The sequence below is a fragment of the Triturus cristatus genome, chromosome 11 (assembly GCF_964204655.1).
Source record: "Triturus cristatus chromosome 11, aTriCri1.1, whole genome shotgun sequence".
Lineage (NCBI taxonomy): Eukaryota > Metazoa > Chordata > Amphibia > Caudata > Salamandridae > Triturus > Triturus cristatus.
In genome coordinates this window covers 150,309,884-150,331,551 of record NC_140594.1, presented here as the reverse complement: position 1 = coordinate 150,331,551, position 21,668 = coordinate 150,309,884, and the positions used below count along the sequence as shown (strand labels likewise).

The 21,668-nt window shown below is 43.4% G+C and overlaps 2 protein-coding genes across 3 annotated transcripts in view; one reads left to right on the top strand and one right to left on the bottom strand.

Moving 5' to 3' along the window:
- LOC146783772 (uncharacterized) overlaps positions 1–21,668 on the top strand; it is an 81,514-nt gene that overhangs the window by 17,557 nt on the left and 42,289 nt on the right. The gene's annotated exons all lie outside the window — the stretch shown is intronic.
- The window catches only part of CDK2AP1 (cyclin dependent kinase 2 associated protein 1), a 45,016-nt gene continuing 28,905 nt past the window's right edge, over positions 5,558–21,668 (bottom strand). Inside the window, exons 2-4 of one of the 2 annotated variants that reach the window (XM_085635527.1) lie at positions 20,150–20,247; positions 7,871–8,018; positions 5,558–6,254 (exon numbers count right to left, since the gene is read on the bottom strand). In XM_085635527.1, the coding sequence (XP_085491653.1) occupies positions 6,187–6,254; positions 7,871–8,018; positions 20,150–20,247 (314 nt within the window). In that variant the 3' untranslated portion in view covers positions 5,558–6,186. Of the gene's footprint in view, positions 6,255–7,870; positions 8,019–20,149; positions 20,251–21,668 lie in introns of both variants that reach the window. The other variant, XM_085635526.1, reaches the window with a different exon arrangement.

Sequence of the window (21,668 nt, the reverse complement as noted above, 5' to 3'; positions counted from 1 at the left end):
CACTGGGTGGCTGGTTAAAAGGTAACAAGGTGCAGGATTATGAAGGAGTACATATTATCAAACTGTACATCAGAAACGTTACATCAGCCTCTAGTAGATACATCACTTTCTAGTCACAATGAGCTGGCTAGGAAAGCTGATGAAAGGGTTAGGACTGAAATTCCCAAAAAGCATCAGGGATGAGATTCCAAGAAATGGGGTTTAGGTCCACAGATTGGAAAAGAAGCAGGTGGTAAGTCCTCCAAAGAAGTTCCTTCAGGGACCCAGGCCCCCACAAAAGAGGATAGTGCATCCCTCCCCAACTCTAGTGGTAAACAGAGCAGTGGGGACCTAAGCTTAAAACATGCATGGGCTGTAGGCCCTGCTTTGATTGTCAGCAGGTTGGGAACTACATAGGGGACTCAGCTTGTCCCAAGAAAAAGGTAGGCACTGGAGTGGTCAGTGTAGCCTTTGAGGATTGCTCCTCTGATGAGGACATCCTTGTAGCTTTTAACTGGTAACTGGGAAATAGGGCCAGAAGGCGAGTTGGTGATTCCAGAGCAGGGGTTTTCAACTTTGTCAGTAGTGAGAGCTACTTCTGATCACTGAAAATCATTGTGAGCTACTGAAGGCTAAGCAACTCGCAGATTGTTACTAAACACCCTTATGCCCAGATCCATTGACTTTAATTCTAATGTCCATAGAACCAGATACTATGGTTTGAATAAAATACGTTGACTAGGGGCACTACGACAGGACTGCCATGTGTGTCAGTGAGAGTGTGGTCTTTGGCGATGTATGAACATGTGTGCATATGAATGGGATGAATGTGTATGGGTGACTGAGAGCCCATTTCGTATGTACTTGTGGCACTGGAATACCGTTCGTCATTTGTGGCACTGTTACATGTATAATATAAACATAACAATTTTTTTAAATTGGAGAAATTTGAAGTGCAGAAAATGTTCTGCAAAAATGTTCATGATAGCAACCATTTTTCTGCACTTTAAATTTCCCCCACTTAAAGTAATGGCTGTATTTTACAGTTATAAATATGGCACAGTGTCTACCAGCCACTGGGAGCAAGATGCCTCCTGTGTGTAAAGGCGACACTTTGCAATGGGAAAAAAATTAAACTGAAGAGTTAACTTTATGTTTATATGGATTCAATAAAACTCATCATTTAAATTAAATCCCATTTCCAAGTGTCACATTTACAAACACCAGGCATCTTGCTCCCGGTTGCCTGTAGACAAGATGCCATAATTATAAACAGAAAAATACAGGCATTTGTTTAAATGGAGGTATTTAAAGTGAAGAAACATGCTTCATAAAACATTGACGTAATTGGCTTATTGAAAGTGGAGAAAAATATTAAGACTTAATGTTTCATGGAAAACTTTTTCTTCACTTTAAATTTCTCCCAGCTAAAAAAAGGGACTGTATTTTCCAGGTATACATATGGCACATTGTCCTCTGGCTACAGGGTGCAAGAGACCTGCTGTTTGTAAATGTGACATTTTGAAATGGGGGGAAATTAAAATGAAGAGTTAACTTAATCATTAAGGTAACTTTTCATTTTAATTTTCTAACATTTAAAAGTATTCAGAAAGATCATTTTGTTCTCACACTCCAATATTGACTTGACAAGGACTTATTTAAGAGTTAAATACCACAGTGCTTCAATTCATCATCTCTGTGGCCTGTGTCATAAATCGGACTCCAGTACTGCTTATTATCAGGCCCTGCTATCTGCAGCCTGAAGAAAATAATGTAAATAAACACAGCCTTCTTTCAAAAGAAAAATGTGTCCCAGTGCTTTTTTTTTTTTAATTAACTTGAGAATGTGAGCTACTCCGAAGGTGTCAACAAGCTACTGGTAGCTCGCAATCAAAGTGTTGGAGACACCTGTTCCACAGGGAAGCAGAAACTTCCATTGCATCGAGGTGAATGGAACCCCAATCACTGCCCTGAGGGATACTTGTGCTAGTCACACCATTGTGCATTACAGGTTGGTAAGCCCAGACCAGTATTTACCAGGAGAGCCTACTGTTAGGCCTATGGCTTTAGTACTCTTAGTCATAGCTGGGTCCCTTAGTTGGGAAGGGGCGGTAGTCCGTACAGACATCCCCCTTGATTGTCTGCTTGGAAATTACCTCCCAGAGGTTGCTCTGAGCTCCAAAGAGGTACTGGTCCAGTGCCAGTCCTCTCCCAGGGTGAACCTACAGTTAGTAAAAGTAAGCCTCAGAGGAAAAGCAAGAGGAAGAAGTGTAGGAAATGTGGGCAACTTTTAGAAAACGTTCCAGTAAGCCAAGGAGATTCTGCTCCAGTAAGGAAGAACTCCAAAGTTGGCACTGGTGAAGCCTTACCTGTCCTACAAAAAGTCCTGACTAGTCAGGCAACTGGTCCGCAGAAGGTTGTGGCCCCTCAGCTGACAGAAGAGAATAGAAGGAGAAGGTTTGCTCCAAAACAACTGGAGGTCCCTCTGAACTTTAAGAAACCGATTTGTTAGCCCATCCACCAGTCAGTGGAAAGCTAAAGGTGTGGTTCTGGGTAGTGATAGCAGCTTCTGCTGGGCGTTAACCTTTATGGCGGCACTGTCCTTGGCATGGTGGTCTGACCCCATGTAAAGTAACAAGTTAGGCCTCCGGACCCTGCTGGTCATGGTGAGATTACTCCAGTTAAGGATAACCTCTTTGATAAGCTATGGGTTGCCCTGGCTAAGAGACAATTAGCAGAGGTAGATACCTCTAACCCAAAGGAAAGGAGAAAAGGTGAAACAGATCTAGTCCAGTTTAAAATGCTAGTCTGAAGCCGACTCGCTCGGACGCTCTGTATTTACATTCCTGTTTGGGATTACTCTCCCGTGTGGCTCTGAAAATATAGCTGTGCCATCAATTACATAGTACGGACCAGCGACATATAGGTTACTGATCACAACTCTGTGACTACTTTATGGGAGGATGCTACTGTGTGAGCTATAATACAGTGGTGCCGTTTGAAAGATACCATGTCCTGGCATCATTGTCCATAGCGGGCACAGTGAAGATAATACTCCGGTTAGGAGGATTACACCGGAATTGAGGATGGACAACAGAGAAGTTCTGTATCCAATAGCCTTGATGAAGTTGTAGGGATACTTCCCACAAACGACGAAACACGTGTTTGCTAAAGTTCAAGGGAGAGCACACAAGAAAAAGATATATGTATCAAGAAATAAACCCACAAATCCAGAAAAGAAGCCTTCTCTGTTTCTAACATTGTACACTGTACTGAATCGGTTTGATACTTATTGCGTGTGCCTCTTGATGCTAATTATTGTTGCTCAATCTTTGGATTGAAATTGGGGGAGTTGGGTGTAGCTCCCCTTCATTTGAGAGCCCTGCAGGTGAGAAACCTTGAGACAAAAACTTAATGTGATTGTTATATGAGCGCCCTAAAGCTATCAAACACCCATCCGAACGAATATCTATCAATTTAAAATGGGCCTGATCACTGTTGGGATAGGTCAGCTGCCTAGAGGCAGTGACTTGGACAGGAGGATGTGAGGCAGAGTAGGCCCTGCAACAATGCAGCCTGTTTCCTTACTCTCTTCCTCACCTGACAGACTAGGAAGACTCAACCAGGTTGTGGATGAGTCTCCTGGCCTGTTGGCATTGGGGTTGGTTGTGTAGGAAACTGGGCTTTATTGCATTTGTCCCCTCACTTTTGCCCCCTTATAACAAAATGATATCTGATTGTTTCACAAATGACTAAGGACTTATTAGGGACACCCCTGTAATGTCCTAGTAAAAGGTACCTACAGCAGGGGTGCTAAAGAGGGTCCCTAAGGGCTGCAGGATAGCTTATGCCACCCTAAGGGACCCACATACAAATTCCACATAGACTGTGTGACATGGTGAAAACCATGTTTTATGACATGACATGACACGACACTCTTGTTTGCCATGCCAAAGACACTGCGTGGGCTATATGGGGGTCACCGCTATAGCAGGCCTTGGAGCCCTGAAGCAGTGTGCATTATAGCACATGTGAGGACCTATTTGCATGGGCAAATATGCCCCTGTAATATCTAGCTCCCTTGCTGGATATTACAAGTGAGCAGGGAAGCAGTCTTAAGGTATGTACTGGGCACTCTTCAAAATGAGTTTCCCATCTACATAATGGCTTCACTGAAACCTATGCTGTTTGGTATCAAACACCTCGTATTAACCATTCAGGAGGAATAATTTAAAAACGTTTAGTTGTACAGAATATGTGAATGCTGCCCATGTATGTGTGGGACAGAGCCTGTTGAAGTAAGAACTGAGATGGGGTGGACTAGGACTCAAAGTAATGAACATTACCAATAATGCATTGAGCATTAGGCTAAGCGAAAAGACCGCTGAACCCGTCAAAACTTTGCTGGAAAAAGTGCCGAACCTGAAAAAGAGCCGCATAAAGAGCTTCAACACCTCTGACTGCACACCACTTGTGAAACGAAGGCCAATGATTGGCTTTAGTGGGGACTGTTGGGAATTCTGTTTCAAAGTAGCCAGAGACCGAAAGGCCGTGGCCCTCGTCCTTCCACTTCTGTGCCATCGGCAAAAGCACCTGAGCGAGTAAATGAGAAGGAAAGGGGGCCACTGTGGAGGAGCAGACAGCGGGTTGTCCTGGGCTTCCTATGCCCAGGTGCACCAAGACTATGCACATTTAACTGAAGCCAAAGCTTGATCCCGGCAGGGTTACTAGCACACCTCACACCCACAACAGACAGATCAGAAAAATGTAAGTTATAGCATGCACCAAAAACAAACTGGCTGCCAGGACCAAGACAAAACTGGACAAAGGTGCTGTTGTTTACAGGCTACTTTTGGATTCGCGTTTAAAAGTACTTGTCTTTGGTAAGTATACCAGCCATTTCCCGTCTCCTGAGAGTGGACGCACACCATAATAGTAACAATGAGAGAGGGATGAGGAAAGTACCCGATGATTTAGAGGATAAAATATGTCTTAACCCCCAACATAAGCATATTAAAACTCCTACTTCTAATTACCACAAAGACAATCATCTCACAGAGAGATCTCTAAGAGAGGCATAAAATACCACTTTCTACACACAGTTTTCAACACAGTATTGCTATTAAACTAAATATTAGAATATTATTTTCCACTTACAGTGCTTTTATGCAGATTGGCACTGACATGGTATCGTCACTTTGGGGAGGGGAGTATTTTTCTCATTCCCACATTCTGTGGTGGAAGTCCACCTACATTAGCGGACATTAAAAAGCTTCCATTAAAACGTTTGCCCACCAGTGGTTTCTGCAGCAACAGGTATGGCCACTGTGGTGGCGAAAGCTCGGCTCCTTCTTCTGGAGAACTTAAACTAAGGTGGACTTCAACTACCGCCAAACTCAAAATGAGGCTGCGGATTTCTTCTTACAATGTGGATAGCTTTTCAATGAGAAAATGTTGACAAAATGTCCACTGGTAGTCATACAGCAGTCTGGAACCTACACGTTTGAATTAGAACCGTCTTTCCAACTGACACTCCCATTTAACATCTATCACATACGTTTTTCTTTTTTACAAGCCATTAGTGAAAATAAGCTTTATTACATAAAGTAATAAATACATACAAAGATGCAAATAACAGTTTCAGTAAGTCCTTTTTGCAGGTTTCATAATATTGTTTAAAACATACTAATAAAATCTGCAGTTTCCAGTACGTCTAAGTCAAGTTACATTAGTAAATCATGCTTTGTAAATGTCCCCAAAGCACCACGAAACAATCATTTTCATCCTGATGTATGGCAGACTTCGCGTTACTAAGGAAATTTGGTAAAATGTCATTTTTTTAGCTTTAATTAGCAAACAAAAATGAATAGCTTATGTAAAAAGTGTAAGGTCCAGCAATTCAGGATGTCGGTGTAAGCAAAGGAAAAAAAAAAAAATGTACAGGCACGTAAACAAAATGTTAAGCATTCATATGCATGCAGCTTCCAGCTTCCTGTGAAAAAGAATGTGTAGTAACTTGCACTGATAGTTGAAACTCAGTTTGACTGTAAAATTGTAGTTTCTCAGATTCTTAAATCACTGTACAGTACTTAATGCCGTTCAGAACAAAAGGAAACATTCAAGTGAATGTTTCGGAATCACGAAAGAAAAATCTCTAGTCTTCTTCATAAGGAGATGGCAAATCTTGTTGGATGGATCGCTTAAGCGCTATGATCTTGCATTCCTTTCAGTTTCAGCCAAGCATTCCCGGACTAGTCCTCGAGCATGGATAATACCTAGAATTTAAAAAAAAATACAAACACACAATACAAGAGTTTAGAGCATGGGTACTCACAAACATTTGCCCAGGGGCCACAAAGTACGGTCTGTGGTGTGACTGAGGGCCACACGGATACCATCAGGGTGGCGGTAGGGGGTCTGAGTGGGTCAGGGATTAAATAAGTAGGTTTAAAGACATGATAAATAAACGGGCAAGCATTTATTTGCAGGTTAATAAATGCTTGCCTATTTATTTAACATTTTTTTCTGCATATTATTCCTCAGCAACTAAACAGCAGCTTGTGCTGCTGTTCACGAGGGGGGGGGCATGTAAAGGTCAAGAGGGCCGCAAGCGGCCCCCGGGCTGTACTTTGAGTATCACTGGTTTAGAGCATGCTCCTCCAACGATTAGCTTGTGAGCTACTGGTAGTACTCCAGCTACCTGCAAGTAGCTCTCCTATGCGTAGCCCAGTCTACTAAATTAGACGTTTTTGCTTGATTGAACTAATTTGTGTACCAGAATTGAGAAGTGTGCTTTTGGGATGAATATGTATTTAGTTTCGGAACTCATAAACTGATGTTTAGCGGAAAGATGGATTTCCAAAATATATTTAAAGCTATTGAGTGATAAATCATGCAGCTTTGGAGAGACTTATTATTAATAATATTACCTTGGGCCAGGGGCATTGCAGCTATGGCGGTCATGTATTACTCATGCAGAGGCATTTCACATTGCTGGTAATCATGCATGGGATGGCCACTACCGTAATTTTGTCTGACGTGGTCACTATCACAACACAAATAATAGTAGCTCGGGATGCTTTTCTTTGATCATAAGTGGCTCTTATTACAGAAAAGGTTGGAGATCCCTGGTTTAGAGTAACACCTCATAGGCAGATATTTTTAATCAAGTTTTTCGACTGTGCATTGCATCCCCACAGTCACTTATTTTACTCATGCTGTTTAACCTGACTTTCAATTGCACCTAGGATCTGATTACTAGCTGGAGGAAAAAGCTGATCTCTGTGCAAACGGGAGTTTGCGCAAGGATTCAAATCTGAGTTGTGCAGTACTTTTTGGACTCTCACTCTTTTTCCATAACAGGTCAAGCATCCCAAACTTTATTGGTGAACAGGCACAGAAAAAAAGGCAAAACGTGTGCAATTAGATCAGTTAAATATCAATTCTGCATATTATGCCTAATTTCCGAAAGAAACACTTGCATAGAAGCTATTTATGGTAGATGCCTCACACCCGGGTAATGCTACTTACTAAGTGTGGTAAATACCCCTGCCTTCCCCCTCAACCTTGTAATTTGGGTCATTAAGGGAGAAAGCAAGCATTGTTTATGCTTTTCTTAAATTACGAAAGTCCCTTCCCCAGTCACTTCACTAGAGTCTATGCAATTTTTCCAAGTCCATATGATATTTAAAATGGACTTTGTAATTCCTAGGCGTCTCTCCTGAAAATAACGTTCAACTCTAGCTAAACAATTTTCCTACCTCTTCTGTTAAATACAGACTAAGGAGGCCAGATGATATCGGAGCCATCATGCAGAATTTTCAGGACCCTACTAAGAACATGTTACGAGCTAACAGAGGAGTCCGGAGTTACAATACTAGGGAATAGTTACCTCTTTTTAGCCGCTCCATTGCACTCTTGCTTCCAGCATACGTTGGTCTAATCTCTTTTCCTAATTCCTCGATTATAGAGAGAAGTTCTGCATATTTGCTCTGAGGTACTTGGTTACTACTGGTCCCCTGGGGAGTGATAAAAATTCCCTGATAGAAACACAGAACAGACACAATTAAGATACGAATTTCATGAAATATATTACAAATAAAGATCATATTTACTGTTCATTTATTAGTTGCTCATCATATAATGAGAAAAACCACCCTAAATCAAAAGACCACTGAACACCACTGGATTGGCCAAATGGGACACTGGTAATACCCTAGAGTGGTTGGGGCCAGGGGTAGCTTTCGGGGCTCTTGGGTTATGATCTCCAGCCTATTCAGCTTGAAACATATGGGGGAGTGCACAATTTCATCAAAGGCATCGCAGAGAAATAATGCTCCTGGATGTTGTGCCAAACTTCAATATTAGAATATTTCAGGTTGTTTTTTTCCAAGCATCCTGTAAAACCTAAGAGGGTCATTAGGATGGTGGGCGGACTTTGTCCACTAGCCATCCTCTCGGAGAATGGGACCGCCCACCATCAGTGCGGGGGTCCCGTTGCAGACATTAGGATGCGCCCGCCACACTGGCGGGCGCATCCTGCATACTTGACATTGCGGGGGGCGGTGCTCTCAGCACCGCCCGCCACAATGCCAAGAAGGCATGTCGTGCACTTCTATGCACAACATGGCAGGCACCGTGCGGTGCCTGCCATGTTGTGCATGGAACTGCAGGGGGGTACCGTAACCCCCCATGTGCACCCCCCCACCCCTCAGGATCCCTGGGGGCCCGCTATGGGCCCCCAATGGCAAAAACCACCTGCCTATCCGTGGCGGCAACGAGGCAGGTCCCCGCCTGCATAATAATATGGATGGCGGTGTCTACGAAACAACCAGCCACCATATAAAATGCTTTTCCGCCCAGTAGGCAATCGGGCGGATTGCCTACCGGCAGAAAACCGGCGGACGGTCTTCCCGTCCGCGGGGGTCCCCCCCGCCATGGTAATGTGGTGGGGGGGACATTTGTAGTGGGTGGAGGTTTTTGGCAGGCGGATCGCCACCGCCATACGGGCGGTGGCGATCCGCCCGTTATCCTAATGGACCCCTTAGTGTTTTTAGTTGCTTTAGTTGGAAAATTATGATGTAAACTTAATTTGTTTGTCCCATTTTTAAAGAGTTTCTTGGGTATAGACCATTTCTGCCTCTCCCAGCCCAGAGAGAGAGAGAGAGAGTTGTGCTTGCTTGCTACTTTCACTCTAGACAATATGGGGTTGGTATGAAAGAAAAAAAAAGGAAAATGTGTGTTATGCCTCATTCCGACTTGCAGATCTCTGAAGGGGTTTGTAATACTAATTCCGGTAAATACGCGCCCAGCTGTAATGGTAACTGCAGGGTGTGGAAATAACACTGATCATATTGGGCCACTCAGTATGAGGTCTTAGGGTTTGCTCAATCTTTATTATCACATGTAACCATCATGCAAAATCAGGCCCGGTACCACGGAGTAACAATATGGCACTGTCTCACACAGGAACATACAAAGAATAAAAAAAACAAGCTGTCTTTTGTTCAAATATACTTTTACTCAGCGTATGAAGACATTGATAAAGGGGGACTATCGTCCTCAAAGGAGTATCAAGTTGCCCTCCGAAACCACTCAATTATTAGGAATTAGTTTAATTGTATTTACATTTAGCAATGCCTCGTACAGAAACTCAAAAGAGAATTGCAGTTGGACTCAGTGGTAAAAGTGACATGGTGTTGCTATTTTAGATGCGCCATCTGTTTTCCCGTTTCGCACTGGTATGTATATATATATATATATATATATATATATATATATATATATATATATATATATATATATATATATATATACACACACACACACACACACACACACACTTGCTGTGGCTTCAGCCAGGTTGGTGATTTTTGTAGGGGCCCTTCGATGTCCAAGCTATACCACAAGGACCAAACAGTACGTAGGACACTTAACTTCGCCTTTGCGCTCTCCTATGGGGGCAGTGGGGATGTCCCAGAGCCAAATCTTGTCTAGCCCCATGAGTTATTTTTTTCCCTTTAATCTGACCCACTCATTCTTTTGTGTTTTCTGCACTCCTCGGTCGTTTGTAGCCCCTCCCCCGTCAAAGCAGCAATATTCATTACCAATTTTACCTAAATTAATGTGACCTCCAGTCAGCAACAGCCTAACTGAGCACCTTTCACCTCAATCAAAACACTGTTTTTATCATTTGGATAGGAAGTGGCCCACCCGTGCATCTTCAGCAAGACATCAGTCCTCTGAACCAAGGCTCGACCGACAGCCTGCCAGAGTCCTAAAACTGGCACTGCAAGGAATATTAAGGGATCATTTGCCATGTACTCCTGATTAAAAAAATGCCAAGCCAACCGTGTAATCTAATATGTATTTTCTTAAGGGATTTGAGGGTTTCTTTTGGTGGTTTCAGTTGTTTGCTGTACTTGTAGAAGCGTGGCTCTTTTTTTATTTGTATTATTATTTTTAATGCTTGTTTTAGTTAAAGTGAACCAGCATCATGGATCAACCTCTTATTTTACTCATTTTATTTGCTAGTCCATTTTATACAGCTGATTTTTCGTGTAACCTCACTTAGTTATTTCAATTGAAGCTCCTGCAAGAAAACACCAGGTAGAGAAATACAGTAAATAAACTTTTACGTTTTTTATACAGTAAATAAACTTTTACGTTTTACCTGCATTTAAGATTGGAGCGGAAATCAAAATAAGAAAGAAGTGGGCAATTTTTGACCCACCTAACTTGCAAAGCCATGCATCCAGAAAGCATAAGGGCATTGTTGCCAGGTGCATTTACAATCTGCAGCTGCTGTTTTTTAAGAGGCGCAGGTGCATTTACAATCTGCAGCTGCTGTTTTTTAAGAGGCGCAGGTGCATTTACAATCTGCAGCTGCTGTTTTTTAAGAGGCGCAGGTGCATTTGTTACAAAATAGTAACAGTCTAGGCAGCCTCTCCCAGGGTGTTTGCTGCCGTCTTCCGGGGAGTCATATAACCCAGTTTAATTATGCAAGACTCCTTTCTGCACTGTCTCTGTGCAGCCCAGTCGGAGGCAGGTACACAAATGGGTTACAGCTAGCATGGAAGAATCAGTCTTCCAGCCTGCCTCGTGCCTTTCAAGTGTGGTCACAGATGCTGCTCAGTAAGAGAAGGACCACTGTCTCAGACTGGAACCCTGGTAATTGACACTGTGGATGCAAGGGCTTGCTATGTATGTACGCATGCTATGTCCTATCGGTCCTGACATGGTGTTGTAAATAAATAAAAAATAATAAATAAATAAAAAATAAAATTAAAATAAGTTGTACCCTCCCCAGTACTTAGTTTGTACAAAAATAAGTGTGAGGGCCCTCGTCAGGAGGTCACTGCAGAGTGCACCACCCATTGCACCGCCAGCGCTGCCAATGAGTGTACCTACACAACTACTAACCACCACACTGCTTCAAGTGTGACAATTCAGACTGTTCGATACCACCAAAGCTATAATAATGGCGTGAGCAACATGTATTAATTTATTTTAAGTATTAAACAGCTGTTGTAATGGTCATCTCTAAATTATACAAACAGTGTCAACATGTGGCAGCTGTCATAAGTGTCAGTTTTGACAACTAAGTGCTGGTGCAGGGCACCTGAAACCACCATCTCAAATTAAGCACTGACCCTCTCTTATCTGGTTGTTGCCATATCCTGTATTTTTTTTTCTCGACTATATTATTGATTCTATTGGTCTCTGCTCTCTGAACAATTGTAAAGCGCTCGGATACCCGCACTATATAAAACTTTCAAATTAAAAAATAAATTGACAGGCCTTTCCTTCTGTTTCATCTCACCCTGTCTCTTTGTGGAGGTCTTTTCGCTTTGCTTGTTTGCTGGGAGTGACGTCTTACACCCTCTTTCAGATTTCCCTCCCCATCTTCCTCCTCTCAATGTTGGTTGTGGCAGATCTGTCTCACAGGGATGCCAAAGGCACTGAAAGTAAACTCCTTTGTGCCCATTCACAGCAAGCGAAGATCACCTCGCTGCCTGTCAGCTTAAACACCACCTTTGTTGTTACTGGCTCAGATGTTCCTGCAAAACTATCTTCTCCTGGTTTATAAGTGATATACCCATTTCAAAAGCCGTAAGTGCTAGTCATCTTTGCTAATTTTTCTACATTTAGCATGCGGGCTGCCCATTTAGTCAGGTGACTGGAGGTGCAACAAGCTCAACAATATGCAGAATATCTCCACCTGCATAAATCAATATTTATACATAGTCACTCCCAAATCATATTGGAATTGGATCTCTCCCTCTATACAATGACCTGAATGTTTTAATTGTTACCAAAAGCTGGTTAAAAGACCATTAGGGACTAGGGGTGGCAGAAACTAGCCTACGTTGAGTACCCTACATTCCATAAAGACCGACCATCGCTAATATCCGGAGATTACGTCACAATGATAGACTAAATTGTTAAAAGGTCAGATTAGACTGCAGTGTCCTTGCTGTCTATGCCACTCAGTATCGCATGTAAACTGCCGGTGGAAAAATGTTGAATGTCTCCCTACTGCACCATCACTTTTGTGATTGCTAATTGTCCTTTGGCTTAGAATGGCTACTGCACTTCTTCATCTGTGGAGCTAGGCACATCTATTCCGTGTTCTAGGTGGTCCTTGGTGGGGATTTTTACTTTTAAGTTTATCATCTTTTGACCAGCCTGACCCTTGATTTTGTGAATAATCTTGAAAAAAAATTCCAACTGGTAAAAGGGCAGAAACCTAGTGTTTGATTCTACAGGGCAACTAATTCCTTACACTATTCTGGTCATGTACACAGGCTTTATTGTTAAGGTCAAGGAACAGAAGATTGTATTGAATTTTTCACAAGAACTATTAATGTAATTTAGAATGGTAAATCAGATTGGTGTTGTTGCTACTGTTTGACGCCTACTTAGGGGCGACCACTGCGCATCAAATCTATTTTGTTTGTGGTCGAAACCTCTGTTCGGCAGTCGAATGGTTAGTGTTTGTGCTGGAGGACTTATTCTTGGCCTTTTCATTCTTCGCTTCTTATTTGTGACTACTGGCTTGTTGGAGACTCGTTCACTAGTGCAGGCAAGATTGCGGTCCTTGCCATTAGCGGCCATCTTTGGTGAGGGTGTTATTGAGCTTATGACAGCGCTCTAGCCTTATGTGTCACATCTCTGTTGCTTATTAAGAGGTTACAACTGTACGCTCATGCACAGGCAGTGCTTCGAAGGCGTACCAAAGACAAGCACTTTTGAACATCTCCGCACCTGGTCGCCAAATGTGGCCCCAAAAGATGGACAATCAACTTATTTTCCCAACGCTGTGGGCAAGCATATTACGGCTAACAAATGACTATACTCATCAAGCACCCCTTGCGCTTTTCTCTCAAAATTATACCTTTCATGCTTCTACCACTACAGCACTAAATGTAAATAATGTATATCATATAGCATAAGTAGGAAAGTAAGATCTGCTTTCATGGTTACCCCCACTTTTTGCTGGTGTCATTATGTTTTTTCTGACTAGTCTGTCTGGGATGCTGATAATCAGGACCCCAGTCTCTGTGGATCATGATGAGTACCCCCCAGATTGGCTACTGGCGTACCCTTGTAAGTCCCTAGTATATGGTACTAAGGTGCCCAGGGCATAGGTACCCTAGGGGTCCCCCATGGGTTGAAGCATGTATTATGCCACCCATGGGAGACCACTCAAAGTGTGACTACAGGCCTGCCATTGCAGCCTGTGCAAGCTGGTGCTAGCACCACTTACGCAAAATATAAATTCTTATATTTGAGGTCACTGCACTTAAAACCTATAAGTCACCCCTAAGGCAGGCCATTCAATCCTGAAGGCAGGGTGCTTGGTTATAAGAGTGAGGGTGCCCCTGCATGAGTAGGACACCCCTATAATCCTCAGAGTTCATTCTCCCGGGTTGTAGGTGCATCAGCCATTACGATACATAGAGTGGCTATGCGTCATTATGTGATGGCTAACTCTAAACTGGCTGTAACGAACCCTGGCATGTTTGGTATCAAACAAGTTGGAATCATACTCCAACACATGCACTGTAAAGCTCCTCCAGGAGGCCCTCAGTGCTCCCGATACTAGTCTTCCAGACCCAGACAGCAAACTATGGCTGCTGACTACCAGAGACACGATTCTGCCCTCCTGCTGCTGAGCCAAGCACGAGCAGGGGAAGGCAGGACAATAGGTTTCCTCTCATAGGAAAGTGTGATCACCTCCCAGACAGGACTTGGTGTATTGGGCCAGGGTGGGGGTGCTTGCCAGCGCCACTAGACTGCTCTGAAGGGCACATTTGGTGCCCTCCTTGCATGCTCCAGTTGGAACCAGTTCAGTGAGCTCTTGGCTCTTGCGCGAAACTGGACAAAGACATGGAAGCATCCTCCCCTCTGTCCAGCTCCTCCTGTGGGAGGGACCCCTGAATCATCCCAACCCTTTCCTTTGGTATTTGAGGGCTTAGTTGTGGGTGGTTCCTTAGATTCGTCATGGGACAAGATTCAGATCCGAAAAAACTTCCTCTTCAACCATCTGGGGACTTCGTTGGACTTCACTTTGGGAACCAAGACTGCAACTGGGAAGACTCCTGCTGCTCCTGGTTTCGTCGTTCTGCCAGACTGTGCCTGCACTCCATACAGGTTCTCCTACAGGCCAGTGGACATCCAAGACACCTGAAAGAATTTCCCTTGGAGTGAAGGAGTCACTCCTCTGCATTTGCAGGCACTGCAACGAAGCTGACCGGTCTGCCGTTCCAGAGCTCACATGAACTCCGAAAGGTTCAGCAATACAGGTGGTGGTTCTGCAACTCCCTCGAGGCCTGCACGGTCTTCACAGCAGGTTTGAAGCCAGCAACCCTCATTGGAACCGCTAGAGCAGTACCCCTGTTCACCGTGTCGACATGCCGCTGTCAAGGCTTGTTGACTCTCTCCTCCAGAGATCTTCAGGCTCCAAGAAGCTCCAGCCTCAAGCATCTCTTGCTACCAAGATCTTTGTCCTCACCACATCCTCTGCACCGAGGGCCTTCATCCTTGGTGAGCTGCTCAAGATCCTCTTGAGACTCCTGTGCTGCCAACTTGTTGGTCCTCGAGGGTCTTCTTTGGCGCCAGTGGGCTCCCCCATTTACTTGGGCCTGCTCTGACTTACCTGCTCGTGGTGACCCTGCACTATGTTTGTTGCCGTAGCCAAGGATTGTTGGAGCTCCTGACGGACACCAACCCCCTGGCTCTTGACATCCGACATGGGACAGCTTGTGAACAGCTCCTGGTCTTCCACACCGTTCCACACTAGTCACAGCTGCAATGCCAAGGTCACCATCAACTCTCCTGCATTTTCCGACATCGGTGGGCATTCATCTTCCGTGCATCCTGGTCATCTCCGAGTGGCATAGACACTGCCCCTCTGCTTGCAGGTACCGCTCATCTTGGATCAGCTTTGGGTTCCATCGGATTCTTTCTCCTTCGCCAGCGGCATCTTCACTAAAGTCCTCCACTGTGGTCTACGGCGGTTTCAGACGTCACTTCGCACCTATGCACCCAGCTTCCCTGGTGTAGGTATCCTTGTTCCCAGGGTACCCACAGGTGGGGTGACTCTCCAACCTTCCATCTTCCACTGGGTTTCTTCAGGGTCCTCTGAGAAGGGTCCTTCTACTGGAAAACCTGCAACTGCGACTTATCCATTGACATGTATGGAGCACACAGTTGTGTTCCGACTCTGCACACGGCCTCCATGGGGGTTCCTGGGTACTTACCGTGGGTGGTTCCTTGGGTCCACAGCTCTTCTACGTCTTCTGGGTCCAGTCTCAACTTAGGTGATTGTTCGCATTCTACTTTATTAGTATATTGTTTGGTCTCCCCTGGCGACCACTGTGTATTTGTGCTACTTACGTGTTCTATTATCAAAGTAGTGTGTGTATTGTGATTATATATCCGGGTAGGAGATATTGCAATGTGTTAGTGTTTATAATAAATACATATTTTTATAACTACACTGTGTGGTTCTTTTTCATTTAACTTACACTATATGATTAGTACTGGTAAAACAAGCTGCTTTACACTCCTTCTGGACTACGCCTGAAGGTTGCTCTCCACGGCTACCACTTAGAGAGCTTTCTACGGTTGTCGAAGACCACTAAACAAACCATAAGGGTTGTCTGTATTAATGCAGGGTGCTACACTTACATAAGTGAGCATCATATACTAAGCCAGCCTCCTACAGCATACCAGTCTAGAAGGTCACATCTTTGTAGATCTTGCCCGGAGTACAAGCAATCATACTACCAGTATCAAAGCCCTGCTTTGTAATACTAGTCAGCCATTAAACACCGGACCCAAGTTACAGACATTTGCACAATGTAGAATCTTGATTTGTGCTTCATTGAAGAAATTTGGTTCCATTACATAGCCAGCCCCTAACTGGATGAATAGGTCTCTCCTAAATACTACTTAATTAAGCAGGACCTCTCTAATAAAACGGCTGAGGAAGAAGATATACTTCGTAAGTAACAATTTGGCAAATAAACGTAAACCTTTTCAGGTTAAACTTGGACATGTGGATAAAATAGGACCTTTCTTCATACATTTGTTTGTGATCTATCGCTCACCACGAAGTGCAGTCAAGGCTTCTGCAGCCATGATGGAGGTTAATGGCAATTTTGTTCTTAACAACAATCATGTTCCGTTACTTGGTGGCTTATTACTAGCTAGACCAACAAGCTGGACCACTGCTCATTTTAATGAAAGATTTTAAGGTGTTTAACTTCTCTTTAGTAAACGAAGAACTCAAAAATCAGACATATTCTGGATGCACTTTTTACCAGCACAAAGCGCTGTAGCAACTCTTGCCCCTGCCTTTGGTTGGTCAGATCAGACATCATGGGTTCCTTTTTCCAATGAAAATTAGTAGTTTTCAACAACAGTGGCCACCTAAACTTCGATAACAGACATGCAGGGGGTCACTTGCACTCCAACTAACTTTCAATGCTATCTCTGCTGCATTTCCGTCCAATCAACCTACAAGTGAGTCAGGAGAAAAATGAACGTCTGGATACTTGATAAAAAACAATCTTCTCCCTTGGATACGATTTCCAACTCACAGTTGTTCTATCAGTCTTAAACATATAGCCAGCAATAAATCTCGCCCTTCTGAAATTAGAGATGAGCACAGCAGAACGACATTGGAGACTGGACTTTGACCCTACAGCTAAACACACTACTCAAGGCTTAAATTAAGTATAAACAACACATATGTTTAGCAAAGCTGAGCTTTTACTATGTGTATCACACCCGGCTACTAATGTATCTAAAGAGTTGTTGAGGGTGCAATTGACAATTTATCCAATCCTGTAAGTAGCCACAACCAAGTCACACCCCTTCCAGCTCTCTGTGATAATCTTCTTTGTTTAGCACCATAAAGAGTTAAACTTTAGTCACGGATCATGAAGGATTCTGCTTTCCACACTCCTTGGCTACCTTTACCTACTGCATCAAAGGAAGATAAGCTATTTTTCTTCAGTGAAGTACTTCAAGCAAAGTCTATCTCCAGACCCTCTCACTAGCATGCTGTGTTGTGTCCTGCTTGCACTGTGCAACAACTTGCACCTTCTGGCCTTGGGGCTGGCTCACTAGTTTAACCAGTCTTGAAGCCAAAGAATGATATCTGGCTTTATAAAATGTATTAAACCTTTAAACCTCCTCGCTTCCCCAAGATGATCCAAACATTTTCAACCAGTTTCCATGCTACCATTTCTTGTCAATTCTTTTGAGAAACATACATTTGTTAAGCTAGAGTGCTTTGTAGAATCCAGTCACAAACTCCACTTCTCCAAGCCGGCTTTAAGCCAGGACATAGCACGGAGCTGGTAGTTCCTTTAGTACTGTTTAAATTGAGATTGCTCACTCATTGTTATCCCCACATAATATCTACACGCTACCTCTGGCCTGTCTTCTTTAGAGCATGGATGCCCAAATACACATCTATGATGAAGACACTAAGGGGGATATGTACAAGGAAGTGGATGAGAGAGGTGTTCGTCTTCCTGGCTTAACGCCACTATCCTCCACTTCTGAAACACAAGGCTGCACCATATTTACATGAATGTTTTGCAGCCTTGCGCCCTGCGATGGCGCTAAGTTTAGCAACTGAGCACCAACGCAGGCACCCTTGCACCATAGTGCAAGGGTGTCTGTGTGCAGGGATGGATTGTTTATGTGTAGGAAGGTGTCCCTTCCTGCAGATAAACAATCCTAGAAATGCCATTATGTCACTTTCATGTGTGCTGCTTCATGCAGCACACATGAAAGTCACAAAATGGCATTTTGTTTTTATAGAATTTTATGTACAGGATGGGACACCTTCCTTTACATAAACAATGGCATGTTGCTTTTTCCATGTTTGCTGGACAAGGTAGCAGCACACATGGGAAAAGCAAAAACGAGGAGAAATAATGCATTTCTCCACATTTCGCCATCTATGTACGCCACCCTTGCACATAGGGGGAAGCGTCTAAATGAGTGGATGTTGCAGTGGAACACCCACCGCAACACCCGCTGCCCACCCCTTTCACGCCAACTATAGCGTGAAAGGTGGCCTTATGTACAAGGCAGCATTAACGCTGCCCTGTACATAAGGTGCAGCCCCTATCGCCACCACAACGTCACTATAGGCGACGTTGTGGTGGTGATCGGGGCTTGTACATATGCCCCTAAGTTCTTTTTGCCATTTTTGTTTTTTTTACATTTAATTTACTATTTTGTCATAGTACAAAACAAACATACATCTAATGAGCATGAGTAACCTTGCAGGGTGTACATTATCATAGTGCGTCATAGAGGTCACTGGTGACAGAGTATAATACAATTATAGGGTTGAATGTCGGGTGGGACGGGCAAGTGGCAGGAACTCAGTGCAGATTGGGGTAGTCCGTGTCAGGAGCATCTGGGTACAGTGCTTTGAGGCCGGTGTCACGCGGAGACAGCAATATCCATGCGCTTCTGTCCGAGGCCCTGGGCTCAGGTGACAGCTGGTAGTCTTGCAGTGGCTGCCGAATGTCCTCTGGCCAGGATGTCGGGTTGCAGCTTAGCCTATAGCTCAATGGTTGTATCGCAGTATGCCAGACTGGTTACCCAGATGTGTCTTTTGGCGATTGTTTGCTTCCCCAGTGAAGGGCGATGTCTCTGAAGGCACTAAGTTGATATTAAAATTATCCATCCGTCGGGCCCAGTCTGCTATTGCACACAACTCGCTCATGATGGTACTTTCTGTTGTACGTTGGATAGCTTCAAATTTCTTAAAACTGAATCCAGCCAAAACATATTTTGTTATCACAAGGAATTTCTTTAACAACTGGAATCCCACCTCTAGACCCTCAGTCATGGGTTTGCACCTATTGCCCTCCAAAACCGTTCACAGCCTGGGTGTCTACAATGATGCGGACCTCTCCCTTTAGCCGCAAGGTTTACACAATAGCACTTACCTGTTTTTGGCATATTAAACTTCTTAAAAAAATAAATCCTGCCTTTTGTTAAACCAGGCTATCACATTCCTGTGGTGGTCTCATTAGTATACTCCAGACTAGACAATGGTAACTCAAGTTACCTAGGCCTCAAAGAAAAACTTTCAAGATGGCGTTAACGGGTACACAACACCGCTGCTTGTCCATCACCAGTATTAACCAACGTGATCACATTCCCCCTTCTGTTGTGCCTGTATTGGTTGCCAGTAAAAACGCGAATTCGATCCAGGTCTCTGGAATTGTCAATCATTTCATTCATTGTTCTAATCTTGTTTTTTGGACTTTCCAAATTTAAACTGCACAAAAGTCCGTGTTTATTGCGCCAGTCTGAAAACATTTTCTTTCGGCGATAAAGCTTTATCTATAGCTGCTGCCAGAAAGTGGAACAAACTGCTTCAAACTTCTGCTCGATTTACTACTATTGCGTCATTTTGAAAGAAACTCAAAACTTTTATTATTTAGGAATTAAACATTTAATCTAGTTTATCTTTTTTAATCATTTGTTATGTTTTTCTCTAAAGCACCATGATCCTTTTGTGTATGTATGCTATATAAGTAACACATAACATGATATCAAGCAAAATTAGATCATTTTAAAAATGTTTAAATCCAATGAGACAAGTAGAATAAATGCCCTACATTACCTGTGTATAGCCTAAAGACGGGGGTCCGTAGTCATTTATAAGTTGTCTATATTGCGCGGTTGTTGCTATACTGGTGGATGGGGAGTGAACACTTGCAACTGCTGAGAAAAATAGGAGAGGCAAAGTTTTAATGTTTGGTCATCAACTCTTAACATGCTCTTTAGTTTAAAAATGGTTTTTAATAGATTTATCTTTAGGAATTACAGCTAGAAGCCAGCAAGGGCATGCATGTAATTTACTTTTTGAAAAGTAGTGTCACTCTGAAAACAGTAGGGTGTGTGGTTCGAAAGACTCTTATTTCTCCATTCGAGCTTTTCATTTGAGAGCAAATCCAGAAGAAGAGATCTGTCACCAAGTAACATAATTTACAGATGAAAATAGTAGCAGTTGTGAAGACCACAGAGAGAAGCATTTCCAGGCAACGAAACATAATAGGATTAAGGTACAATCAACGGGGGGGGATTTGAAATAGAAAATGCTGGGTGGTTTTGATCAAAATCATCGCACTGTTTAAAACTTGTTGACAAGGCGGTCCAAAATTCAGTCCACAATACTGAAAGAATCAGTGCAAAAAATGTGAGATCCATCTTTAAGATGGAACAAAAAGAAAAGTTGGAAGCACTAGTATTAGTGAGCACCAAAGTGGATCGGCCTCTTTTGTTTTGATCAAACTAATATATCTATATGTCGCTGAACTGTTATGATGTAAACCTGGATCTTTACTCCCCTCCTCTGTTGCCTCCACTGCCTCTATACTCCACCAGCATTGGCAAAGTTTTGTATTGGTCAATCCACGATGAACCATCAAATAAGGAAAAATATATATGAAATTGTAGTACTGCAAAAGTTCTTGTTAAAATAGAGGGGCTTGTAGCAATTCACTGCCTGGCCCTCCAAAAAAAAAAAAAAAAGGGCCAAACAGTGGTATGTGGGGTGGAGCAATGAGGAGTGGGTGGGTACCAACATGGGAGTGTGGGTGAGAAAAGCAGCACACAAGGGAGAAGCGACAGACTCTGGTGAGGAGAAGAAGCAGCGGGGTTTGGCAAGGAGACGAAGCACGACTCAAACCACAGCACACAAGGGAGACGGCAGCGGGGCATGAGTAGCTGGGTGGGCACAAGCACAAGCAGAAGAGAACTGAAAAACACATGCACTCATGCAGTGCTTGGCCACAAAGAAAAAAAGTAGTTCCATAAAAGTGAGAAGTGGAAGGATAGAAGTTAGCCAACCAAAGATAAGGTAAAGAGGATATGTTCTAGAGGATGATCAAATACACATTCGGCATAGGTGGGACGGGAAAGCTATTGAATAGGAAGTAAGCAAATGAGTGACAATAAAGCCAACCAATGATAGGGAATGGACGACTGTAAGCTCTTGGCAAGCCCACAATAGGTCTTGTCCAATCACACTGTTAAGCAGTGTAGTAGGCTCGACCTAAAAACAATTCAACCACATGAGTTTTGTCACATTCATGACTTGTGTAACTCTATACATGTTTAGATGCATGTAAGGTAGGTGT